We start from the raw sequence: 19,903 nt of genomic DNA, 5'->3' as shown, positions 1-19,903 counted from the left end.
AAAAGGCCATTTGACAGTAGAATTCCATATGTGCCAGATGGTGAAATCTAATCATTTGTTAAACTGTTGAATAAATGAATGTTGAACAAGTGCATCTGCTGCTGAACAAATCAGTTAATACTCTCTAAAATCTTGCTGCATGACTTGCAATGCAGCAAAATGTGTGTTTGAGGTACTACCTAATGTCAGCTTTGCAGAAGTGGCTGCTGCTCATTCTGGGATTTAATTGGTTTTTAACTGGAGAGATGTTATGTCAATACAATACAATTTCTATATGTGCCAATTATAAACCCCTGGAATTAGGGCTTTAAAAGAAAGCGGCTCTTAGTCCAAGCATAGCTGGAATGAAATGATTATTGGTATATTGATATCTTTCACTATCTTGCATCACGGAGGATGCAAACTTATTTTGCACGCTAAAGCAAATAACCATAAACTTTGCTTCAGGCAAACTTTGCTTCAGGCACATAATAAATTGTATCCAAAAAAAGTCTGCATAACAGGATGGCAGAAGTTGACTTTCCCTCTCTCTGCTCCCCCAGCAGCTTCTCAAAGGGGTCCTCTGAGGGCACCCCAATCACACTGCAGAATGGGATAAACTAGAACGGAGTTGGGGCAGGGAGGAGCCCAGAAAATCAGGTATTGGCAGTGGCCACAAGCCCTTGCTTTCTGTTTGATTGGGCTTTGTGACACTGTCACATAGCTGATTCTGGCCCAGTTTTTAGTGGTTTAGATCCAAACCTGTGTGTGCTGTTCAAAGGCGTCTTGTGCTAGCGAAAAGGCCCTTGTGCAAATTTGCTCCCTGAATTTTGGGCAAGTTCCCTCATCTCTCAGGTCCAGCTTTGGGTGAGTTGCAGGGGGGTTGCAGTGAAGAGGAGCCACTGGAGTCTAGTGTGCAAGCAGAATCCCTGTTAATCTGGATCCAATTCACTGAATTTTTAATTCTGCCATGAGGAGGCAGAATAAATTTCACAAGGTATATTATTTACCTCTGACCTTAACTAAATAGAGCTATCAAAAATAAATGTGCATATATGTGAAACTCTGGGTTGCATCCAGAGTTCTGTATGTGTAGTTCCACTGGGGCATTGGGACTTCTCTTTCCCTCTCCTCTGCCCAGGCTCTTCCAGAAAACATCTACATGAGAGGTTCCCTCAAGCCCCCTCCCCCGAGTTGATTTTACAGGCGCACAGAGATCAGAGGGGACAGGAGAGGGAGAGCAGTTGCATGCATGGAAGTGTGCTGCACCAGAGGAGCTGCAGTGTTGGATGTGGCCCTGTATTTATTGGTTTAATTTCTATAGTTTAAATGCTTTCCAAATGCTAGTACTGTGGTACCTTGGTTCTCAAACTTAATCTGTTCCGGGAGTCCATTCAACTCCCAAAACCATTTTAAAACCAAGGCGCAACTTCTGATTGGCTGCAGGACCTTCCTGCACTCAAACGGAAGCCGCATTGGACGTTCGGCTTCTGAAAAAGGGTTGTAAACCAGAACACTTCCGGGTTTGCAGCGTTCGGGAGCCAATTTGTTTGGCGGCTAAGCCGTCCGGGAGCCAAGGTTCCACTGTATTTAAGAGCACATGTTTGCACAGAGTGTTCTGATTATTATTCTTATTTTTTCTAGTTGTAACCAATGGTAAATACTGCTGTCCAAAGATCTACTTTAATCATCGCTGCTTCTCAGGGCCATATCTTAACAAAGGTAGAATTGCAGAACTACCACAGTCTGTGGGACCAGGAAACTGTGTCCTTGTTCTTAAAGAGGTAAGGGCATCTGGAAAACATGGCTATATGCTTGTGGCACAATATATTCCCTTTCTTTGTCAAAGCACCCCCTCTGTATCATTGTAGACGAGAAATACATTAATGCAGCATTCAATGTTAAGTATGGAAATTGTAGACCTATAAAATAATGTATTAGGTTCGAAAGTTGAAATCATAATCAAGATGTGGGTGGGTTTGGCAGCATTAAGTTGCACAGCATAATTCTCATAATTATCAAGCACTAAAACATAAAATAATGACGCCATGCTGTGGGAAAGGCTTGTCTGAACTAGATTTCTCAATCTGCATTTCATGAAACAAATTCAGCTATAGAGTAGCAAGATGGTTTCTTCTATGTCATAGGGATGGTGGTGAGATCAGCTTGTATTGTTGCATGGTATGCCAGAGGCTTCCTGGTAAGTTTGGAAAGCATAGTTTTGTCTAGGGTAATCTGGAACCCATGGGACATGGCAGTATATTTTGGTGAATCAAGAGTCCAGTTCTGCAAGGAGAATCCCATACTCACCATAAAAAAACTGGCTGCAAACAAGTTTCTACCCCTTCCAGCTAGCTGGAGGGCATCACTTTGATATTTTCTGCTATCAAAGAACGCTATAGTTTTTTTGTAAGGGGCCCATTCACATTAGCAGGACAGGTGAAACTTATAATGGTATAAACCTCTGCAAAGGACAGATACATACTAACTTCTCCTTCTGATTGTAAGGCAGTACCTGGTAGAACAACAAAAATATAAGCCATTGTTACAGGGTGTAGAGTTGTTTTTATTAATAAAAAACTGCATGTTTTATTAACAGGATACAGAATTTGGTCCCTTTGGAATGTGGTTTTGCTGATTTGTTGCTGTGTTCTTCTTTTGTTTGGCTATGATTGAGGCACGCCCTTCCATTCATGGAAAGGACTGTGATGTAGCAGAGGCTCCTGCTGGAGGAAGCAAGGGAGGCAATTTGCTCTTGCAGTCCTTTGCACCACTTCTGACACTGTTCTGTAGGCACCCTAAGATGCTTCTCAGAGTTTTCAAAGGGAAGAAATACACCTTCTCTGTCTGCGGGGGATCATGTGAACAGAACTCTGCTCATGGTTCTTCACAGTCTAATTCAGGGGTTGTCAACCTGGTCCCTACCGCCCACTAGTGGGCGTTTCAGGATTCTAGGTGGGCGGTAGGGGGTTCTATGGCACAAGCTGAATCCTCCTTCCATCGAGCACTGGTGGGCGGTAAGGAAATTTTGCCATCAAGAAAGATGCAATAGTGGGCGGTAGGTATAAAAAGGTTGACTACCCCTGGTCTAATTCATTGTGTTTTACTTTTTTTTAAGCTATTTGTTTTTAATGTATTATGTTCCCTGCCTTGAGTGCATTTTTGAAGTGGAAAGGCAAGAATGGACACCCAGTGACAAATGAAAAGGCTTTGGGGCAAGTTAGATATCTGTCGGGCTCTGTACTTTTCGTTGTATTACAGAAATGCCTTAGTGGCATTATGGAGAAGAGAATATACACCTGTCGCTAAGCAGCAGTAGAAGCTGCCCACGGCAGAATATTAGAGTTGATGAGTCAGTCATTTGATCTTTTGCGACAAATTTATAGTCCTTTGAGAACATTCTAGATCAGGGGTCTGCAACCTTTAAGACAAAAAGAGCCACTTGGACCCGTTTCCGAAGGAAAAAAAAGAAACTGGGAGCCGCAAAAACATTGCGACATTTAAAACAAATATAACGCTGCATTTTATTTTAAAAAATCCGATTTAAATTTTAAAAAATCCGATTTAAATAAAAAAAATCTGATTTTAAAAAAATGATTTTTTTTTTAAAAAAAATCATTCATTTTTATCCACCCTGGGGACCACTACCAGGTCACAGCCTGATCCAAGGTGGGTTGCAACAGCATACAAATATTTGATTTGTTGTTGTTTTTTAAAAAAATGAGTCCTCAACTGCACTCTTGTGTTAAATGTTTGTCCCATGTCTAATTGAAGACTGCTGGCTTTTACAATAATGCTAGTGTCTTTTACCCTTAATATTCCAGACCAGAGGCTATGCTCACCTCTTCCAACCTCCTCTCTTGCTAAATAAAGCACAGAATTGCACCAGAGAAGCCTGTGATGTTTGTGCTGACTTGCATACAGGTGGCTGTAGTAGTTCGTAGTGTTCAAAGCTTTTTAGGGGAGTTCCCTGCCCCCTTAATGACAATGGCGATAGATTTTGCACATGAACACAGATCCAAGTTAGGACTCCTCTCTTCCACGCCAACAGGTGCTTTGTCAAGGCTCCCCTAACACACACTCAGGACAGAGGAAAAACTGCAACCTTTTGGGGCGTCATTTTCCTACCCATGTCTCTGTGAGAACCAGCCCTTTATTCTGCCTCCCGTAGTACATCCTCCCACTTCAAGAATTCATTTCCTTTGGACTTTCGGCTCATCTCCACCCTTATTACTCCTTGTCCTCGTGAAGGAAGCATTTTCACAAGTTTTCTTTTTGGTGGGCTGTCCGTGCTTCCAAACGCCTGGAAGTCACGACAGGGGCTTCTCCCCCACCTAGTAAATTCTGCCTCTGCATAAGTTACGCAGGTTTGGTTTTCTTTACCAGCCCACCCACCCCACCCCCCGGTCGAAGCAGAGCAATAAGTCATTTACCTCAGCAGGGGACAAGCTCAGCTCCACTAATGAAACCCTTCCAAGGAGTGGGGGGGCGAAACTCGTGACCAGCAGGTAGGTGGTTGGAGAGCACCATCGGAGGGGGAGGGGGGAAGGAAATGAGAGGGGGAGGGGGGAAGGAAGCGAGAGAAAGCTTTCCCAGTTTTTATGCAAGCCGGAGCCTGAAAAGTTGCCAGAGCGCGTGCGGCAAGGAGACTAAAGAAGTGCTATTGTGGGTCGAGTGACCTAGAACTGGGAGAAAAGAAAGCGCGGGAGAACAAGCCCCTCTTTCAGCCGCCGAGGAGGAATCCCCCCGATCTCCTCCAGCCACAGGCTGCCCAACCAAACCGGGGCAAAGCCAAGGCACCGCTCTTTGCGCCGCACGTTTGGAGAGGCCACTTTGGAGAGGCCACAGCTGGAGGGCGTGGCGCAGGCGGCCAACTTGCGCTCCCGTGCTCCGCCCGGCAGCCTAAGCAACACACCTGAGGAAGCAGCGGCAGAGGACTCCCCCTCCCCAGTCCCAGTCCCCTACCCCAAGGGACTCGTTGGGGGGGTTGAAAAAGCCCCCCGCCCGCGGCAGGCAGAGAGCTCGACGGCGGTTTCTGCCCAGCCAGCCCAGCTTTGCGCCCTGGAAGGCGGGGGCGACGCGACTAACCTTGCCTGGTGAGGTCCGCCGGCGGCTCCGCTCGGCGCTGCTGCGGAAGAACGCACAACTGCCTTTTTCTCCATGCAGCCTTTTTAAGCAGCCACGTCCCTGCTGTGCGTGCTCAGGCTCCTAGGCGCCTCCAAGCCCCCTCGCGACACGTGCACCCATTGGCTCCTGAGACGCGGGTCCCGGGCAAGGGTGAGTCCCAGCCTTGCTCCAGGGCAGAGAGAGACGCGCGCCCGCAAGAGCGCGGTCTGAGGCTGTGAGCGGAACCAGGAGTGAAGGAGGCAGCGGCAGGGAAACAGGCGCTGCTTCCTCAACCATTTTTAAAAAGAGGGCTTCCCCCCTCGCCCTCGCCCACCATCCGCCGCCCCTGGCCCAGCCCGCAGCTGCCTACCTCGTCGTAGCCTCGACGCAGCAGCCAGCAGCAGCTCCACACCAGCAGCCACACCTCCGGAGGGAAACTGCTGCTGTCTGCTGCTGCGCCTGCGCTGGCAGAAACAAGGCACAACGCATGAGCAGAGCAGCACAGCAGCAGCGCCCTCAGCCTCTGGGGGGCGGGCCGCCGGCCAGCTGGAGGGCGGCCACTGCCACTGGCCAGCTGGAAAAGTGGACAGGCGTATCCGCCCCGGAGCCGTGGCAAAGGTGTAAAAGAGCCGCATGCGGCTCCGGAGCCGCAGGTTGCAGACCCCCGTTCTAGATTATAGGAGTTGCCTCTGGGGGTCTCTGCTGCATGTTAAACGCCATGGGTTATTCTTCATAGTGGCAGCTTTGTCAGATACTGTGCAGTATCCATGGTCTAACAATGCAAAATCCTTTTTGTATGAGTTTTTATAATAATGATGGTTCACTATTCTGGGTTATTTGCTCATTAAATTGGTGCATGTGTCTTACATCTCGGAATAAATTGAATGGGGCAATTATCACTCAGTAATTTTTCCAGCTGTTTGAATGCAAGGATAAATATTTACTTTGAAATCAAGTTGGCTTGAAGCTTGTTATCAAACCTCTTATATTTGATCAAAATCTGGCTTGTTTTTAATGTGGCCTTGGGCATTTATTTCAAATGAGTCCACCCCCTAAATGTGTTAAAACCTGATACTGGCATTTTTGTTTCCTCCAGTGCCTGCTTTTTAGCTCATTGTTCCACTTTGTTTAGCCATTGTGATAAACCTTCCTAGCACCACCACTCCTATTTACCTCCTTCCCATAGTATATATCCCTTCCCGAATGGAATGCTGTGAAATCTTATTCCAAGCTCCCTTTGATTGGTACGTTAGTGGTGTCTCTTCTGCCATTTTCCATCTACCCTTCCTTAAGAATCCTCTTTTTTTTTAATTAAAGATTTTCTTGATGACTGGGAGGTGGAGGGAACTGGAGGGAGAAAATGAATAATCTCAGAAATGAAGTCTGAGTGGGGAAGTATTCTCCAAATTTTTGGCATACCTTTATAAAATAAAGTAGCAACATTTGCTAGATAACAGTACTTTACCCTGAACAACATTGAGGGAAATGTGGAAGGACAGTTAGGCTATACCGAACATTGAATTGGGAATCTTAGGCAGTCAGATAAATCCTTACTTGTTGTCTGTTTTTGGTTCACAGGTTTCACTGGTTTCTAAACATACTATACTGATACATTTTAGTTTAACGCTCAGTCTCTCAAATTGCTAACTCAGATGAATAGAACTAATCTACTAAGTCATATTAATATATAAAAATTTTACTTGCCTACTGTTTTCATAACACTCTCTCCTCATTTCCATTTTCAGGTTCTTTCTTTGCTGATCAATGCTGCCTATAAACCTAGCCGTGTCCTTAGAGAAATACAGCTGGATGAGGAAGCTGCATGGCATGGATATGGAGAGACCCTGAAAGCAAAGTAAATAGGCTCTGTTCTGTAAAGTGTGTGTCGGTCCTTTGCTCTTAGGCCAAATTAGACATTGCCAAGGATTTCTCAGCCTTTGTAATGCTAACCCCCTGAGCTTGCCTGCAGTTGCTGCCCTGCGTTCCCAAACACCCTTACCTGGCTGTCATGACTCTAATGAATGTGACCACTGCTCATTAAAGGAGGAAGTTCATCTTTTCTCCCTGGTGGAATGCATGCAGCTGTGTTCTAGGTCCCTTTGGTGTTTGAGATGCATTTGGTCCAGGCACCATAACCAGTACAGTAGGAGTGTGTTTTGGTTTGAGAATGGTGATGCACAACATTTCCTCACCCTAAAATGTTTTCTGTAAACATAAGAAATTCCATGGCATCCAGAATATTGTCTTTGTAAAAATGACTATCAAATCACATGTTGTTGTTTGTTTTCCTCCTTGCTTCAGGTATAAAGGAAAGAGCTACCGTGCCACAGTGGAAGTTGTAAGAACAGCTGATCGAGTTGCAGAGTTCTGCAGGCAGACCTGTATCAAACTTGAATGTTGTCCAAATCTCTTTGGCCCCCAAATGGTGCTAGACAAGTGTTCAGAGAACTGCTCTGTTCTGACAAAAACCAAATACAGTGAGTAATTGCGGTGGTTGGCCCTACAAGGGAATTTTCTGATTCACTACTGAGCTATTCTACAGTGTAGGTCAGTGGCTGGAAAGCACAACTTCCAGTAAATGTAGTTTCCTTAAAGCTGCTGATTATGCTCATCTTAGTTTATATATGCTCAAAACACCACTGTACTGTGACCATATCATCAACATTTCATCTTGCCCTGGGTTGAAAAGTGTCCACTGAGTCCTTCTACAGTTAGTTTAGCAGTGCAGAAAACTCGTGCTGTATTAGTAAGCCCAACCTGTGATTGTACTGGGGTTCCTATTGATCTCAGGACAAACCTACCTGTTATGTGAGTGATGTATCACCTTTCCTGACCTTTCTATCTTCATTTGGAGGAGCCATATGGGATTTGAAATTAAATCTAAACTACCCTTTGGGAAGCTGTTGATAGCCCCATGGGAAACAATACAGATATATTTTTGAGTGTGTGTCGGGCGGGATTAATTTGCAGGTTGGTCACCACTTAACATGTTGAGAAACTCTTGATGGTTGTAGAGCAGTTTGATGTGCCAAATTATTGCCACTCCAACCCTTTGAATCACTGTGCTATTTGCTGAGTTACTAGATTCCAATAGCCAGCACAAGTTTAATTTATGTACCGCAGAATATGTCCTCTTTCTTCTAAGGCACATACCCATAGGCACCAAACAGCAACAATAGGTCATATAGATGGACATCATTTATCCCGTTGGTGGTGTATAAATATCATAAATAAAACGTGGTGATAAAAGGAGATTTTAGAGGCACTCTTGATACATGTAGGACTAGCAAAAGATGAATCATCCTGACATTTCACAGTAAGAATCCTTTTTCTATTAATTTCTCATAGCCCATTATTATGGTAAGCGAAGAAACAAAAGGATTGGCCGTCCACCAGGTATCCACAGCAACACAGAGACAAGCATGAAGAAGGCAAGCAGGAAAAGAAAGAAACGGAAAAACTTCTTTGTTCATAAGAAGAAACGCTCTTCTACCTCTGTAGATAACACACCTGCTGGCTCACCCCAGGTATGATAATGCATACAATTTATTTGATGCATTCTGTGTTCCATAGGTATTAGATAAATGGGTTTTTTGGTATTTTGCTACACACAGTCTTCACTGTCTACCACACTACTCTGAATCTCCCCGTCTCCTTTCCATACCATTTCAGGGCAGTGGGGGTGAAGAGGATGATGATCAGGATGACATAGATGAAGAGTCCCTTACAGAAGACAGCACGTCTGAGCACCAGGAGGAACTGCTTGAAGAGTCTGAAGTGTCAGAAAAGAAATCGCGGTCATCCTCCCCCACACAGAGTGAGCGATCTCATTTTGGAGCTCAGGACCGGGACAAACGGAAAAGGAAACTACGCACCTTTTCTTTCTCAGATGATGAAAATAAGCCTCCTTCACCAAAGGTAGGTCTTGGGAATAAATTTTAAAGAATACCTTAGCAGCGAGCATCTAGCGTTCAGAAAGAGAGATTTTGTTCATCGGGGGTTGTCTCTAACTAAATCTCTGGGAATCCCCAGTGCAGATATGGGGTGTGCACAGGGGGAGGAGAGGAAGGGAAGGTTGAGCTCACAGAACTCTTTCCATGTGCACAATGGTATAGCTGAATGCAACCCAAGGTCATCAAGCCATCTAATGATGAGCCTTGAAGGCTGAGGCCTTCCCCCCCCCCCCCATTTGTTATTAAATGGAAGTAAATGTCCATATTTGTCAGGTCTACCTAGTACTAAAATCAAAAGGGGCAAAATAATTGCTCCAATGAGGAAATATTAGTACTGTCTTGTGACCTAGCAAAGAAGAAACAGACCCTGTTAAGGAAGGATTATTAAGAGAGTAGTTTTGAGGTTTTCTTTAGAAGCAAAATAATCCATTTCCCTGCATTCTAATTATATACATTTCTGATACTTGTTATTTAAATAACAATTCCAGAATATAGATTGGGAGAGTGCAGGGATGGCAGGTTTACCCCCTCTCTTGCTGCTCTGGGGAAGGAAGTTGCATCAGTAGAAATTTTCCTCCTAGGACACTGGGGAAGACTCAAAACCTCCTTCCTGGTATATCATGCATCCAGAGCATGAACACTCTACTGAAATAGCAACAATCAGTTGTGTTAAATGCATATACACAATTTAACCTATTGTATAATTCCACATATAAACTTGCATATAATTTGCACTTATTGCAACCTGTTGCATACCTAACTCACCACAACAGCAACACTGCAGTGATTAGGGTGAGGAAACCCAGCCAGATGGGCGGGGTATAAATAAACAAATTATTATTATTATTATTATTATTATTATTATTATTATTATTATTAAATATATATATATAGTCGTACCTCGGAAGTTGAACGGAATCCGTTCCGGAAGTCCATTTGACTTCCGAAACATTTGGAAACCAAGGCCCTCCTGCAGCAAATTAGAAGCCACATCAGATGTTCGGGTTCCAAAGAACGTTTGCAAACCGGAACACGCACTTCCAGGTTTGCGGCATTCGGGAGCCAAAATGTTCGAGTCGCAAGGCATTCGACTTCTGAGGTATGACTGTATACACATTCCACCTATTCTTGCTAGAAGCTCCATGTATAGATCTCATCTAGTTGCTGGGATGTGGGGGTTTCCCCTCGCAAGTACTGCCCTGTCAACATTTTTTTGCTACAGTCTCAAGAATATACAACTTGGGGGTGGGGCAGAGAGGGGGGGTGGTTTGTGGATTCTGTTCATGAGTACACGGTTCACACTTGATGAATTAAATTTGATCAGCACACACAAAACCCCCAACACAGAGAATCCAAAATGTTACGATCTATGGCTCTTTTCAGGAGATAACACTAACTCGGGTGGAATTGGTGGGAATATACGAAAAGAGTAAATATGCTTGAGCAGGGCAAATGTAATATTTTTGCTTTGTTTTGGGACTTGTGGGATAGGAAATAAAGGTAGAAGTTGGAGAAAAGCTGCAGCTGGACAGCAACCCTCTGGAGTGGAGTGTAGCTGATGTTGTGCGGTTCCTCAAATCTACAGACTGTGCCCCATTAGCTAGAATATTTCTGGACCAGGTATTCTATTGTTTTACTGTTGGCAATTGTGAACTGAGCACATGAAATCTCTACTGTTTGTCTCAATAACTTTCTAGCATTGCAAATAGTTTGGCTTTTTTGATGCATATACTTTGTCGAGGGATGTATTCCCATTTGATTTGTTAGCTTTCAATCAGACCATTTAATGCATCTTTAATGGCATTTTTTCATCAGTTCTGAACCCTGTTCTCTCTCTGTCTCTCAACAGGAAATAGATGGACAGGCACTTCTCCTGCTAACTCTTCCCACTGTTCAGGAGTGTATGGACTTGAAACTTGGCCCAGCCATTAAACTTTGCCATCACATTGAAAGGGTTAAATTTGCCTTCTACCAACAGTTTGCTAACTAAAGGGAGGGGGTGATAAGTTGGAAAATGAATTTTTAAAGCACAACTGCAGCATCCTGCTCTTCCTTCAACAGGGTGAGGCAAGGAAGGTCAGACGGAAACTGCTTATAAACTGGCATTTGCAGTCTTGCACTTTGAGGGGAGGGGAAAAATACTTGGAGCAAAACATTAATGCAATCCCAGCTATTTTCACAGCTGTCTATTGGCTTAAGAATGTAGTAGTCGCTTGTTCTGTACATCAGGACTTTTTTGATTAATAAAGGTAGTTTTAATCTCTCCTCTAAGGGGAGAAAATTTTCCTGTAGTTCTGGTCTGAAATGGACAGACTTGGCAGCACATGGAAGGGAATGCAGATTGATGGAAATCTCTTTGCCATTTGCAGAACTACTTCATTTTCTTTGTCTTAAACATAATTTTTTAAACATTAATATCGCTGATTGCCAAGATAAGTGGTGTGGCCAAAAGCTTGAAAACTGAAGTGCAGCCAGATGTTTTTTGTTTGTGATTTTTATTTTGGAACTTGCTTTCTACCTCTACAGCCTGAAAAAAAAGCTATGAGGGAATTAAATTTTTCGGGGAAGGTCATATATGGCTATGCAACCTGTGCTTTTCTGCAGTCAAAATAGGAATGCCAACATTTTTTTCACCTGACAGAGGCCCTGGGCCTCCAAAAGTTACCTGACAGTCACAAATTTTAAAATTTAGAGCTGTTTGTCATGGAGGAGTGGTGCTGAAGTTTGTGTCTGACAGAATTTCTGCCTGCCATGCTGCTGGTCAAGGCACAGAGAGGACAAGTTTTGGGAATTGTAGAACAGGAGGTTTGAATGTTAACATGTGGCTCTGCTTTACAGATAAGCTGCAACCTAATTTTTTTATTATTATTATTTTTTAACTGAAAGCTGCACAGAAATATTGACACTTTAGTATAATTCCTCTTTTTGAAAATATTTACTAGAATATTGCATGGTATGAGATTGGGCTTAAGTCTTCTCGTATTCTCATTTGTTTTTGGAAATTGACCTTGCATCTGTAGAGGAAGAACAGACAGAAATGTTGAGCTCCTATCAATTCTCCAATGTCTAAAGGGTTTCTCCAGAAAATTGTAGTTGTTTTGTAAATGCATGGGTGGAATGTCGTCTTCCCTCTTAAGTATATAACAGAAATGATTTGATGTCCTTTTTGTTGGACAGTTCATGCAGCCTGTACTATGTGTACACCTTAAGAGATGGGGTCCATAGTTCTCTACATAACTTTGTGGGTTTATGTAGAGACAGTTCAACTATGGTCAACTTAATGTGCTAGCTAATGCTTATCTATACAGCAACTTCCCACAACTGCAACAACTGTTGGTGCACATTGCTGAACAATTACAGGTTTTGATTTCTGCAGAGTGAATCCAGCTTCGTTGGGATCCAGCCATGCACCAAGTGGGATTCTGCACCCATTATATGTGTCTATTAAATTTGAAGTATATCCGCGTCACTGGATCTTTTTGATCTTCACAGTTTGAAACATTGTCTTCCTGCAGAGTCACGTTCCAGGATATATATATGAGTGCTGTTTCGGAAGAGGGTTGTATGGTGTCTTAAAAGAAATGAATAACCTTCCTAGCTTTATGAAACCCTAGATAAGAGTATGGATGCAGTGAATGATTACTCAGAGCTTTCATACTTCAGGTTTCAACCAAAGTAGGTTTAGTACATTAAATGCTGTGTAAATGAGCATATGGACCAAGTCTGCAATTACATTTATATATTGAAATGAGTGCTATTCAATTGGTCCATTTATTTATGAGAAATGCACTTGTATGTGTTGGTTTGAATGCCTCTCTCTGGCATTGGGCGGGTGGGGTGGATCCAGGTTTTTTCATTATCCAGCTTCAGTGCATCTTTTGCTTTATTAAAAAGGTAACTATTGGGTACCTTCTGGAAAAAAATGAAAAATCATAAGAATGGCATATGTACAAAACTTGTATGTCTTGAGATTTTCAGAGTTTTTAAAGTAAAACTTTCATACTCCATGCATTGCTGTAAATAAGTCAACTTATGTTTCTGAAGCCAGTGGTGCTGGCTATCTGTGATATATTTATAAGCTAATATTTCTGCCCTATTTTAGGAGTTTGATCCCAGTGGGATCCTTTTAGGGGCTGTCAGAAAGAGAGATGCTTTCCATTGTTTCTTACTTTAAGTCATTTCTATGCAACACATGAGTAGTTGTACACTTCATTTCTTGAGGCAATTCAGGCATATCTTGTGGGTTGAATTTGAAGCCATCTGCAAAGCATTCATGCCCTAAGTAGCCCTGGAATATTTTCCAACTTCATGGAAATGTAACCTCATCTACAAACCCTTCATTTCTTTCCATTTACTGCCCAAATCAGTTCAATTGGAAGCTTATCTGACTTAATGCTGATAAAACTTCAAAAGGTTCTTGTACTACTGTAGTAGAGTGGGAGAGAGTCTGAAAAGTTAGATAACATTGTGTATTTTAACTATGCTAATGACATTCTTAACTAGGATAAAGTATATGTGCCCAAAGCAGAGAGTGAGAAAAGATAAACATAATTGTTAGATCTCTGGGGGCTAGTTGCTATACAATGACTATATGAAAATAAAGTTATAGGTACTCTTATTAAACAACATAGGTTTTCCATTTGTTTGGCTTTGGGGGGTGGGAAACAGCAGCTTATTAAGCTATTGTCAAAATAAATTCAGTACATAATTTTGGTTTACACTTAAAGGTTCTAAGTTGCTTCCTGTTAACTGGCACAGCTATCTAATAAAACGTGAGATAGTTGAGATACCGGTAGTTCTGGTCTAATTTTACTTGGCACAGCTACCACTTCTATAATGCTAGAAACTTGAAAGAAGGTGGGAAGCCTGTGCCATGAAGGGCTTATTCCAGACTCTGAAAGAGACAGCAGTTGGGGTGGGTGGGGAATGACAGTGCTTTAAAATTTATGTACCTGCCATGCAATTGCCAATCCTGTTAAGATAATGGAAAATTATTAGTCCTTTCACAAACCCACTTCTGGTTTGTGAAAGGACTAACCAGAGGTAGGTTTTTAGCTACCCTTGATCTAGCTAGCATGTCCATGCTGGGTGTGGCCACCCCATTGCTGCATGCAAGCACAAAGGGCTAACTCACAAACCTCTAAAGCCATTCCATCAATGTGTCTAATTTATAAATGTTTCCCTTTTTTTCTGCCACTGCCAAAAAATTGTCTTGATGGAGATGGTGAGACACCTGGACCCAGCGGTTAGCCACGAATGCTTTACAATAAGGTGGAATAAGTTGAATAGGAAATCTATAGCAGTGTGTTAATTAGGGTACAATACCAGGAGCAAATGATTTTGCAGACCTCCCTATATACAGGCTAAGAAGGAAGTCAGCATTCACAACCCCTCTACCAGCTGCCACAGATAAGACTGGCATCTTTGCCCCTCTACCATTGGTGTTTCAGCATCAGGAGGAAACAGGACGGATCAGGATCCATGGCCCTCCTGTTCTCCCAACACACCCCTGGGATGCAGTATGGTCCTGGAGCACCTGATCCTAGTGAGACCAGCAGGGCTTGGCATCTGGCAGTGCTGCTGCCACAGACCCCTCCTCCATTCTCATTGGATGACTCTACCCCTTAGTGAAATGAGCACACACTTTTTGTCTGATTTGCGGATACTTTTATGTATTACCAGCCAAAGCCTAATCAGCTCAAAAGTTTGTCTTGTTGGAGAGTTTTACATGCCAGATTACCCCTAGGCAATGCACATCTTCACATCAGTCGCTTTCTTTCTGCACACATTGTGAAGCTTTATGGATTCATACCAGACGTGTTGCCAAAAGTAATTTTACCAGAGGAAAGAAAACAATGCTTTAAATAAAGCTTTTGTTGAGATTTTCAGTTTTGCTTAAGATTTTGCCTACTGTGAAAGTAATATCTGAAACATCAAGATTTGCTAAGCACAAAGGGACTTGCCTGAAAACCTCATGAGCGTAAATTTGACTGTGTGTTGAGAACTCATGCTGGTATTAACTTTCACTAAATCATTCATATATGAACTTTGTTATCAAAGGTAGCCTTTTAACCAAAAGGCTAGAATGGTTTGAGCATGCAATTTTAAAAGCTCATTATATAATCCATTATATAAACCATAGATCCAAACCCAGAAGCGGGTAGGTGGGAGTAACTTTCCCACTCCTCTTCTCCAGAGGAGCCCCATTGAAAAGGTACTAGGAATGCTGCAGAATTGGGGTATGATGTGATGAAAGGGGAAGTAATAGAAAAGAGATGCTCCAAGCAGGTGCTACAATTACAGGTGTGTCTGCCCATTTTTTTCCACAGAAAGAAACCTTCTGCCCAGCGCCTTTTGTGGGTAGATCTCTGGATCCCTGTGTATGCAGTAAGCTAACACACTGCAGGCTGGATTAGTAGCTAGTGAGATCTGTAGTGAACCTCGCTAGTGTGAATTCATTTTTTGAAAAGGATGAAAATTGGAGACACCAGAAGTACAGCAATTATTTATATTAGTTACTTGCTTGTTAGAAGTTCAACCTAATTATTGCACTGCTGCTGACCAGATTAAATTAAAATAATAAAATCAAGATTGAACCATGAAATGCAGCACAATGCTTCCTCCAGACTCCAGAATTACGGTAAATGCAATGTTCCACTGGCTTGTTGTCTTAAATTTCAGGAGTGTGGAAACTGGATTTACCAGAACTTTGGAACTTCAAGTAATGAGTTTAAGTGATTTAAGTATTTTTTTTTATTTTGGGGGAAGAACTTACTCCTTTAACTGCAATTCCTAAGAAACCTTAAGTACTATCTGTATATCATAGAGGCTTCATGTTTGTCTGCTGCTGCTGCTGCTGTTACCTAATCACCCAGTCCACTCTCATACACCACTGCACACAGATTTTTCCATTGACCTCTGAACCAGTTCTGTTAGTGTTTATAGACAATCAGAAATCTCTTGAAAGAGCCTTCTAGGGCAGGTACTGCCAGCATATATGTAGATCTGTTTTGTTGTAATAAATCATTGAACATGCACTTTCCCCGCTTCGTTCTTTTAAAAAATAATTAAAGATGTATATTGTGTTGTTCCTCCTGCTTGCTGTATTTTTCTTTGATTTAATATATATAAATTATGTGTGTGAACGGAGGGTAAAATTCAAAAATGGAGAAATATGCACATAAAATATGCCTATTGAAGTTCCTCCTTTACTGGATAGATGTTATCAGTTAAAGGGTTAAAATATTTTAAATGGATTATTTTGCTTGTTTTTTCTTCTGTAAATGAATGTACATAATTTTGTGGTACTTCATGACCGTTTAAAGTGATTGTAAGTAAATTTTAAAAAATACTTAAAATTGTTGCTGGTCTACTTTTTGTCAATAAGCTGAGTATTGCTTGAGTGCTCAGAATTCCATGTTACATGTGTCACTGAGGGGAAACTGGATTACATTACTAATACATAAACAAGCACTTGAGGGTTCATAGGCACAAAGGTGAATTTCCAAGTGTCTTACAATTAGGAAAAAACTTTTGCAAACAGCTTTCCCTAGAAAAATCTGCTGGTAAGAATGCTGCTGCATAGACCAAAAGCTTTTCTTATCTAATATTAAGAAATGAACAGGAACTGAGTCCAGTAGTAACTCTCATGTGTTCCAACAGCATATAGATTCTGTCAGTGGAGGCAATATACCAATCAGGTTTGTTTTTTTACTGTTTTATTGGTTTATCAAAACAAATACAGAGACATATATTTTCAGTTTAAACAAAGTACCAGTAAATCATGGTTGGAAATCTTAAGTTGCATTTATATTTGAACCCCCTTCCTGAAAAAAAAAAACCATTTCCCATGTCCACTTCAGTTTGTAAAGGGATATTGAAGTATATTTCAGAGCCTCTTATTTGATTTTTCTTTTCCTGGTGGTTCCTAGAGAAGAGCTGATTAAAGTAAAACCAGAACCAAATCAGGTAGTGTTGCTGGCATATAATGAATCAATTTGTATTGTGGCCTGCAAAACTAAGATTGCACTCTTAGACACTTTTATCTGTTGAACACAATAGGTGAAGTTTATTTCTGAGCAGGCATGCATAGATAGGATTAACCTACAAGCAATTTTTTCTCTCGCCAAACTCCATACTTTGTAGTGATCTTAGAAATAAGAAAATGTTTTATTGCATTAATGTTTAAATATGTAAAAATTATGGTACCAGCAATCACCTTATCTCCCTCCCAACAGTATTGCATGCTGAGAATTGCTAGTGTAAGGTGATGAAAGCTCAAGATGACACATGTTATTTTAATTAGGTTTGATAAATCTGGTTCTGATAAATCTCATAACAAAGTGAGCTGCTGGGAAAAGAGAAGGGGCTTGTCTGACTAGGTGCTCTCAGAAGCACACCATACTGAAGAGATCTTATTCTTCCTGAAGCTTTATGAAAGTCAGGCAGGAGTCTAGTTTTTCTGACTGACAGCAAACAGTTTTTCATTATATTTCCCTAACCTATGTATTTATCCATCTGATACAGATTACTTAAAGGAATCTCTACAAACTATTTCCATAAATACCCCCCACTACAGAATGTGGTAAGCAAATTCTTTCCACCCAAACCTGAAAGGATTCCCTTGCATACACAAAGCCGCCTATATATTTAAAATGTGACAGACTTCCGGGGGGGGGGGGGGAGTCAATGGGAAGACATAAGAACCTTTTTCCATAGGGGAAGTTCTGCTTTTGACACAAGTAAAAATGTGTATCCTCAAAAATTGCTGAGCTGCATCAATTCACTTACCAAAATAGTACTCAAAGCAAATATTTGATGCACACCCTAATCTTAATAATCTTAATAATTATTGTGCTATATGTGGTTCAGTATTTGTTTCAGCAACAGAGGAAACTTTGCAATTCAAATATACTGGTACATGGAGACAACTTCAAGATTTGGAATTTAAAATGTTTGTTTTTTCTAGATTGCCTCCTGCTAGAGTTAAACTCTTGTCTTGCATTTGAGCTACAAGAAACATAAAAATGTAATACAGTAATATAAAACTTTCATTTGCTCAACAGTGTTACTACTGTACTACGGAAGACAAGTCCACTTCTCAATGTCAATTAGATGTACAGTAAAGCCTTTTCAGAAGAGTTGTAGAACCTTGCATGTTTTAAGCATAAATTGACATGTAATGTAAAATTTCTGCCATTTGCAATACAATCCTATACAAATCTACTCAGATGTAAGCCTAGTTTGAGTTCAGCAGGACTTCAGTTGGGGGGTAAATGAATATAGGATTGCAGCCTAAAGCAGAAAAATAGCTCAGTACAAACTCACAAGTAAATATTGTGCTGCATACACTTATGCATTCTTTAGTTGAAAACAATAAAATAAAATAAAACCTGCAATCCACATTATCCAGCCTGAAAGCACATGCAACTGAATGTAGTGATTGTGCACTCAAACCATTCTCATTATACCAGTGTTTTTCAACCACTGTTCCGCGGCACACTAGTGTGCCGCGACATGTTGCCTGGTGTGCCGTGGGAAAAATTGTGTTTATTTGATTCCTATTCAAGAGAATTACTTTATTACTTTATATATAGTCAATATAGGCACAGAGTTAAATTTTTTAACATTTTCTAATGGTGGTGTGCCTCGCGATTTTTTTCATAAAACAAGTGTGCCCTTGCCCAAAAAAGGTTGAAAAACACTGCATTATACATTGTAACACATTTTATTTCCTTCTTGGGTAGAGAAAAGTAATCATTCATGGCTCAGACATGTCACGGGGTTGATATCCAATGGCCTGGTAGAAATTTATCTTCTAGTATGCAACAAGATAAATATTTGCTCTCAGGTATTGATAAGCCTTCATTGTACAAATCAATACAGCAGATATTTTATTACATACAGTACTGAGATCAGTGTGATGTTAATAGCCCTGTTCACAATTACAGCTATAAATCATCATGAGATGACAGTTTGTTACAGACATGAGACACAAACTAGTTTTGTGACATACCCTCTATCAAAAACAAATTCAACCCATTGTAAGTATACTTGACTCCTGGCATAAATACATTTTTGCTGGCGTCCATTTATTACTAAATTGTGTTAAATAAAACTAGAGTACAAAATTCACCAAAGAATGGAATGTCTTTCTGCAATCAAACATTTCTATTCTAGAATATTACTGAGTTCTGTAGGTGTTTACCCCCAGGTAGGTGGGTAGGATTAGGATTGCATCCTAAATGCAAGATTAAAAAAAATCAATGACTTTGCAGCAAGTACAAAACGGTAACAGTAAGGGTCCTGTGCTGTGAGGATATTTTCCACCATTAGGGGGCGTCAAACTAGTCTTGAGAGTCTACTGTAATACTGTACAGAGTAATTAATGAGCACCCGTGTTTCTCAGTGCTATCTGCACAGTATCTAGCTCTGAGCCTTAAGACCAGCTCAGACATGAGACACAAGTCTTGAGCTCAAGTCCCTGTGCCAAAGTTTTAAAAAGTATAAACTGAATTCCCTATTAGCCATCTCCAAAGCATCCTGGAAGCTGCCACTTCTAAACCTTGCCAAGACATTGTTTCTCAAACCAATGGCATGTGTTGCACTTAGACAACTGTAAAAAAATTAATCTCAGGTTTGGTGCAATGCTGGATTTACTGCTCCTAAATTATTGTTTTGCCCCTTTTTTTGGTAAACCGCTTCGAGGTCGTATTTACAATCTGGCGGTATATAAATCTTATAAAATAGATAAAATAATAAATGAGCCTGTGCAGTGCAGGATTTACATATATGCTAAACAAGCTATAGCTTAGGGCCCCACAGTATTTCACTATTAATATACTACTTCTTAATTGTATTTCAGT

At 41.3% G+C, this 19,903-nt stretch overlaps 1 protein-coding gene across 2 annotated transcripts in view; it reads left to right on the top strand.

Annotated features, from left to right (window-relative positions):
• Positions 1 to 12,789, top strand: part of SFMBT1 (Scm like with four mbt domains 1) — a 78,294-nt gene extending 65,505 nt beyond the window's left edge. For both annotated transcript variants that reach the window (XM_033140736.1, XM_033140737.1), the window contains exons 15-21: positions 1,624 to 1,763; positions 6,831 to 6,940; positions 7,387 to 7,562; positions 8,434 to 8,612; positions 8,758 to 9,003; positions 10,530 to 10,658; positions 10,888 to 12,789. In XM_033140736.1, coding sequence (XP_032996627.1) covers positions 1,624 to 1,763; positions 6,831 to 6,940; positions 7,387 to 7,562; positions 8,434 to 8,612; positions 8,758 to 9,003; positions 10,530 to 10,658; positions 10,888 to 11,028 — 1,121 coding nt within the window. In that variant the 3' untranslated portion in view covers positions 11,029 to 12,789. The remainder of the gene's footprint in view (positions 1 to 1,623; positions 1,764 to 6,830; positions 6,941 to 7,386; positions 7,563 to 8,433; positions 8,613 to 8,757; positions 9,004 to 10,529; positions 10,659 to 10,887) is intronic.
• Positions 12,790 to 19,903: the final 7,114 nt, after the last annotated feature.

The sequence above is a fragment of the Lacerta agilis genome, chromosome 2, assembly GCF_009819535.1.
Source record: "Lacerta agilis isolate rLacAgi1 chromosome 2, rLacAgi1.pri, whole genome shotgun sequence".
In the NCBI taxonomy this organism is placed as follows: Eukaryota; Metazoa; Chordata; class Lepidosauria; order Squamata; family Lacertidae; genus Lacerta; species Lacerta agilis.
Note: the sequence above shows the minus strand (reverse complement) of the source record. Positions and strands in the feature narration are given on the sequence as shown.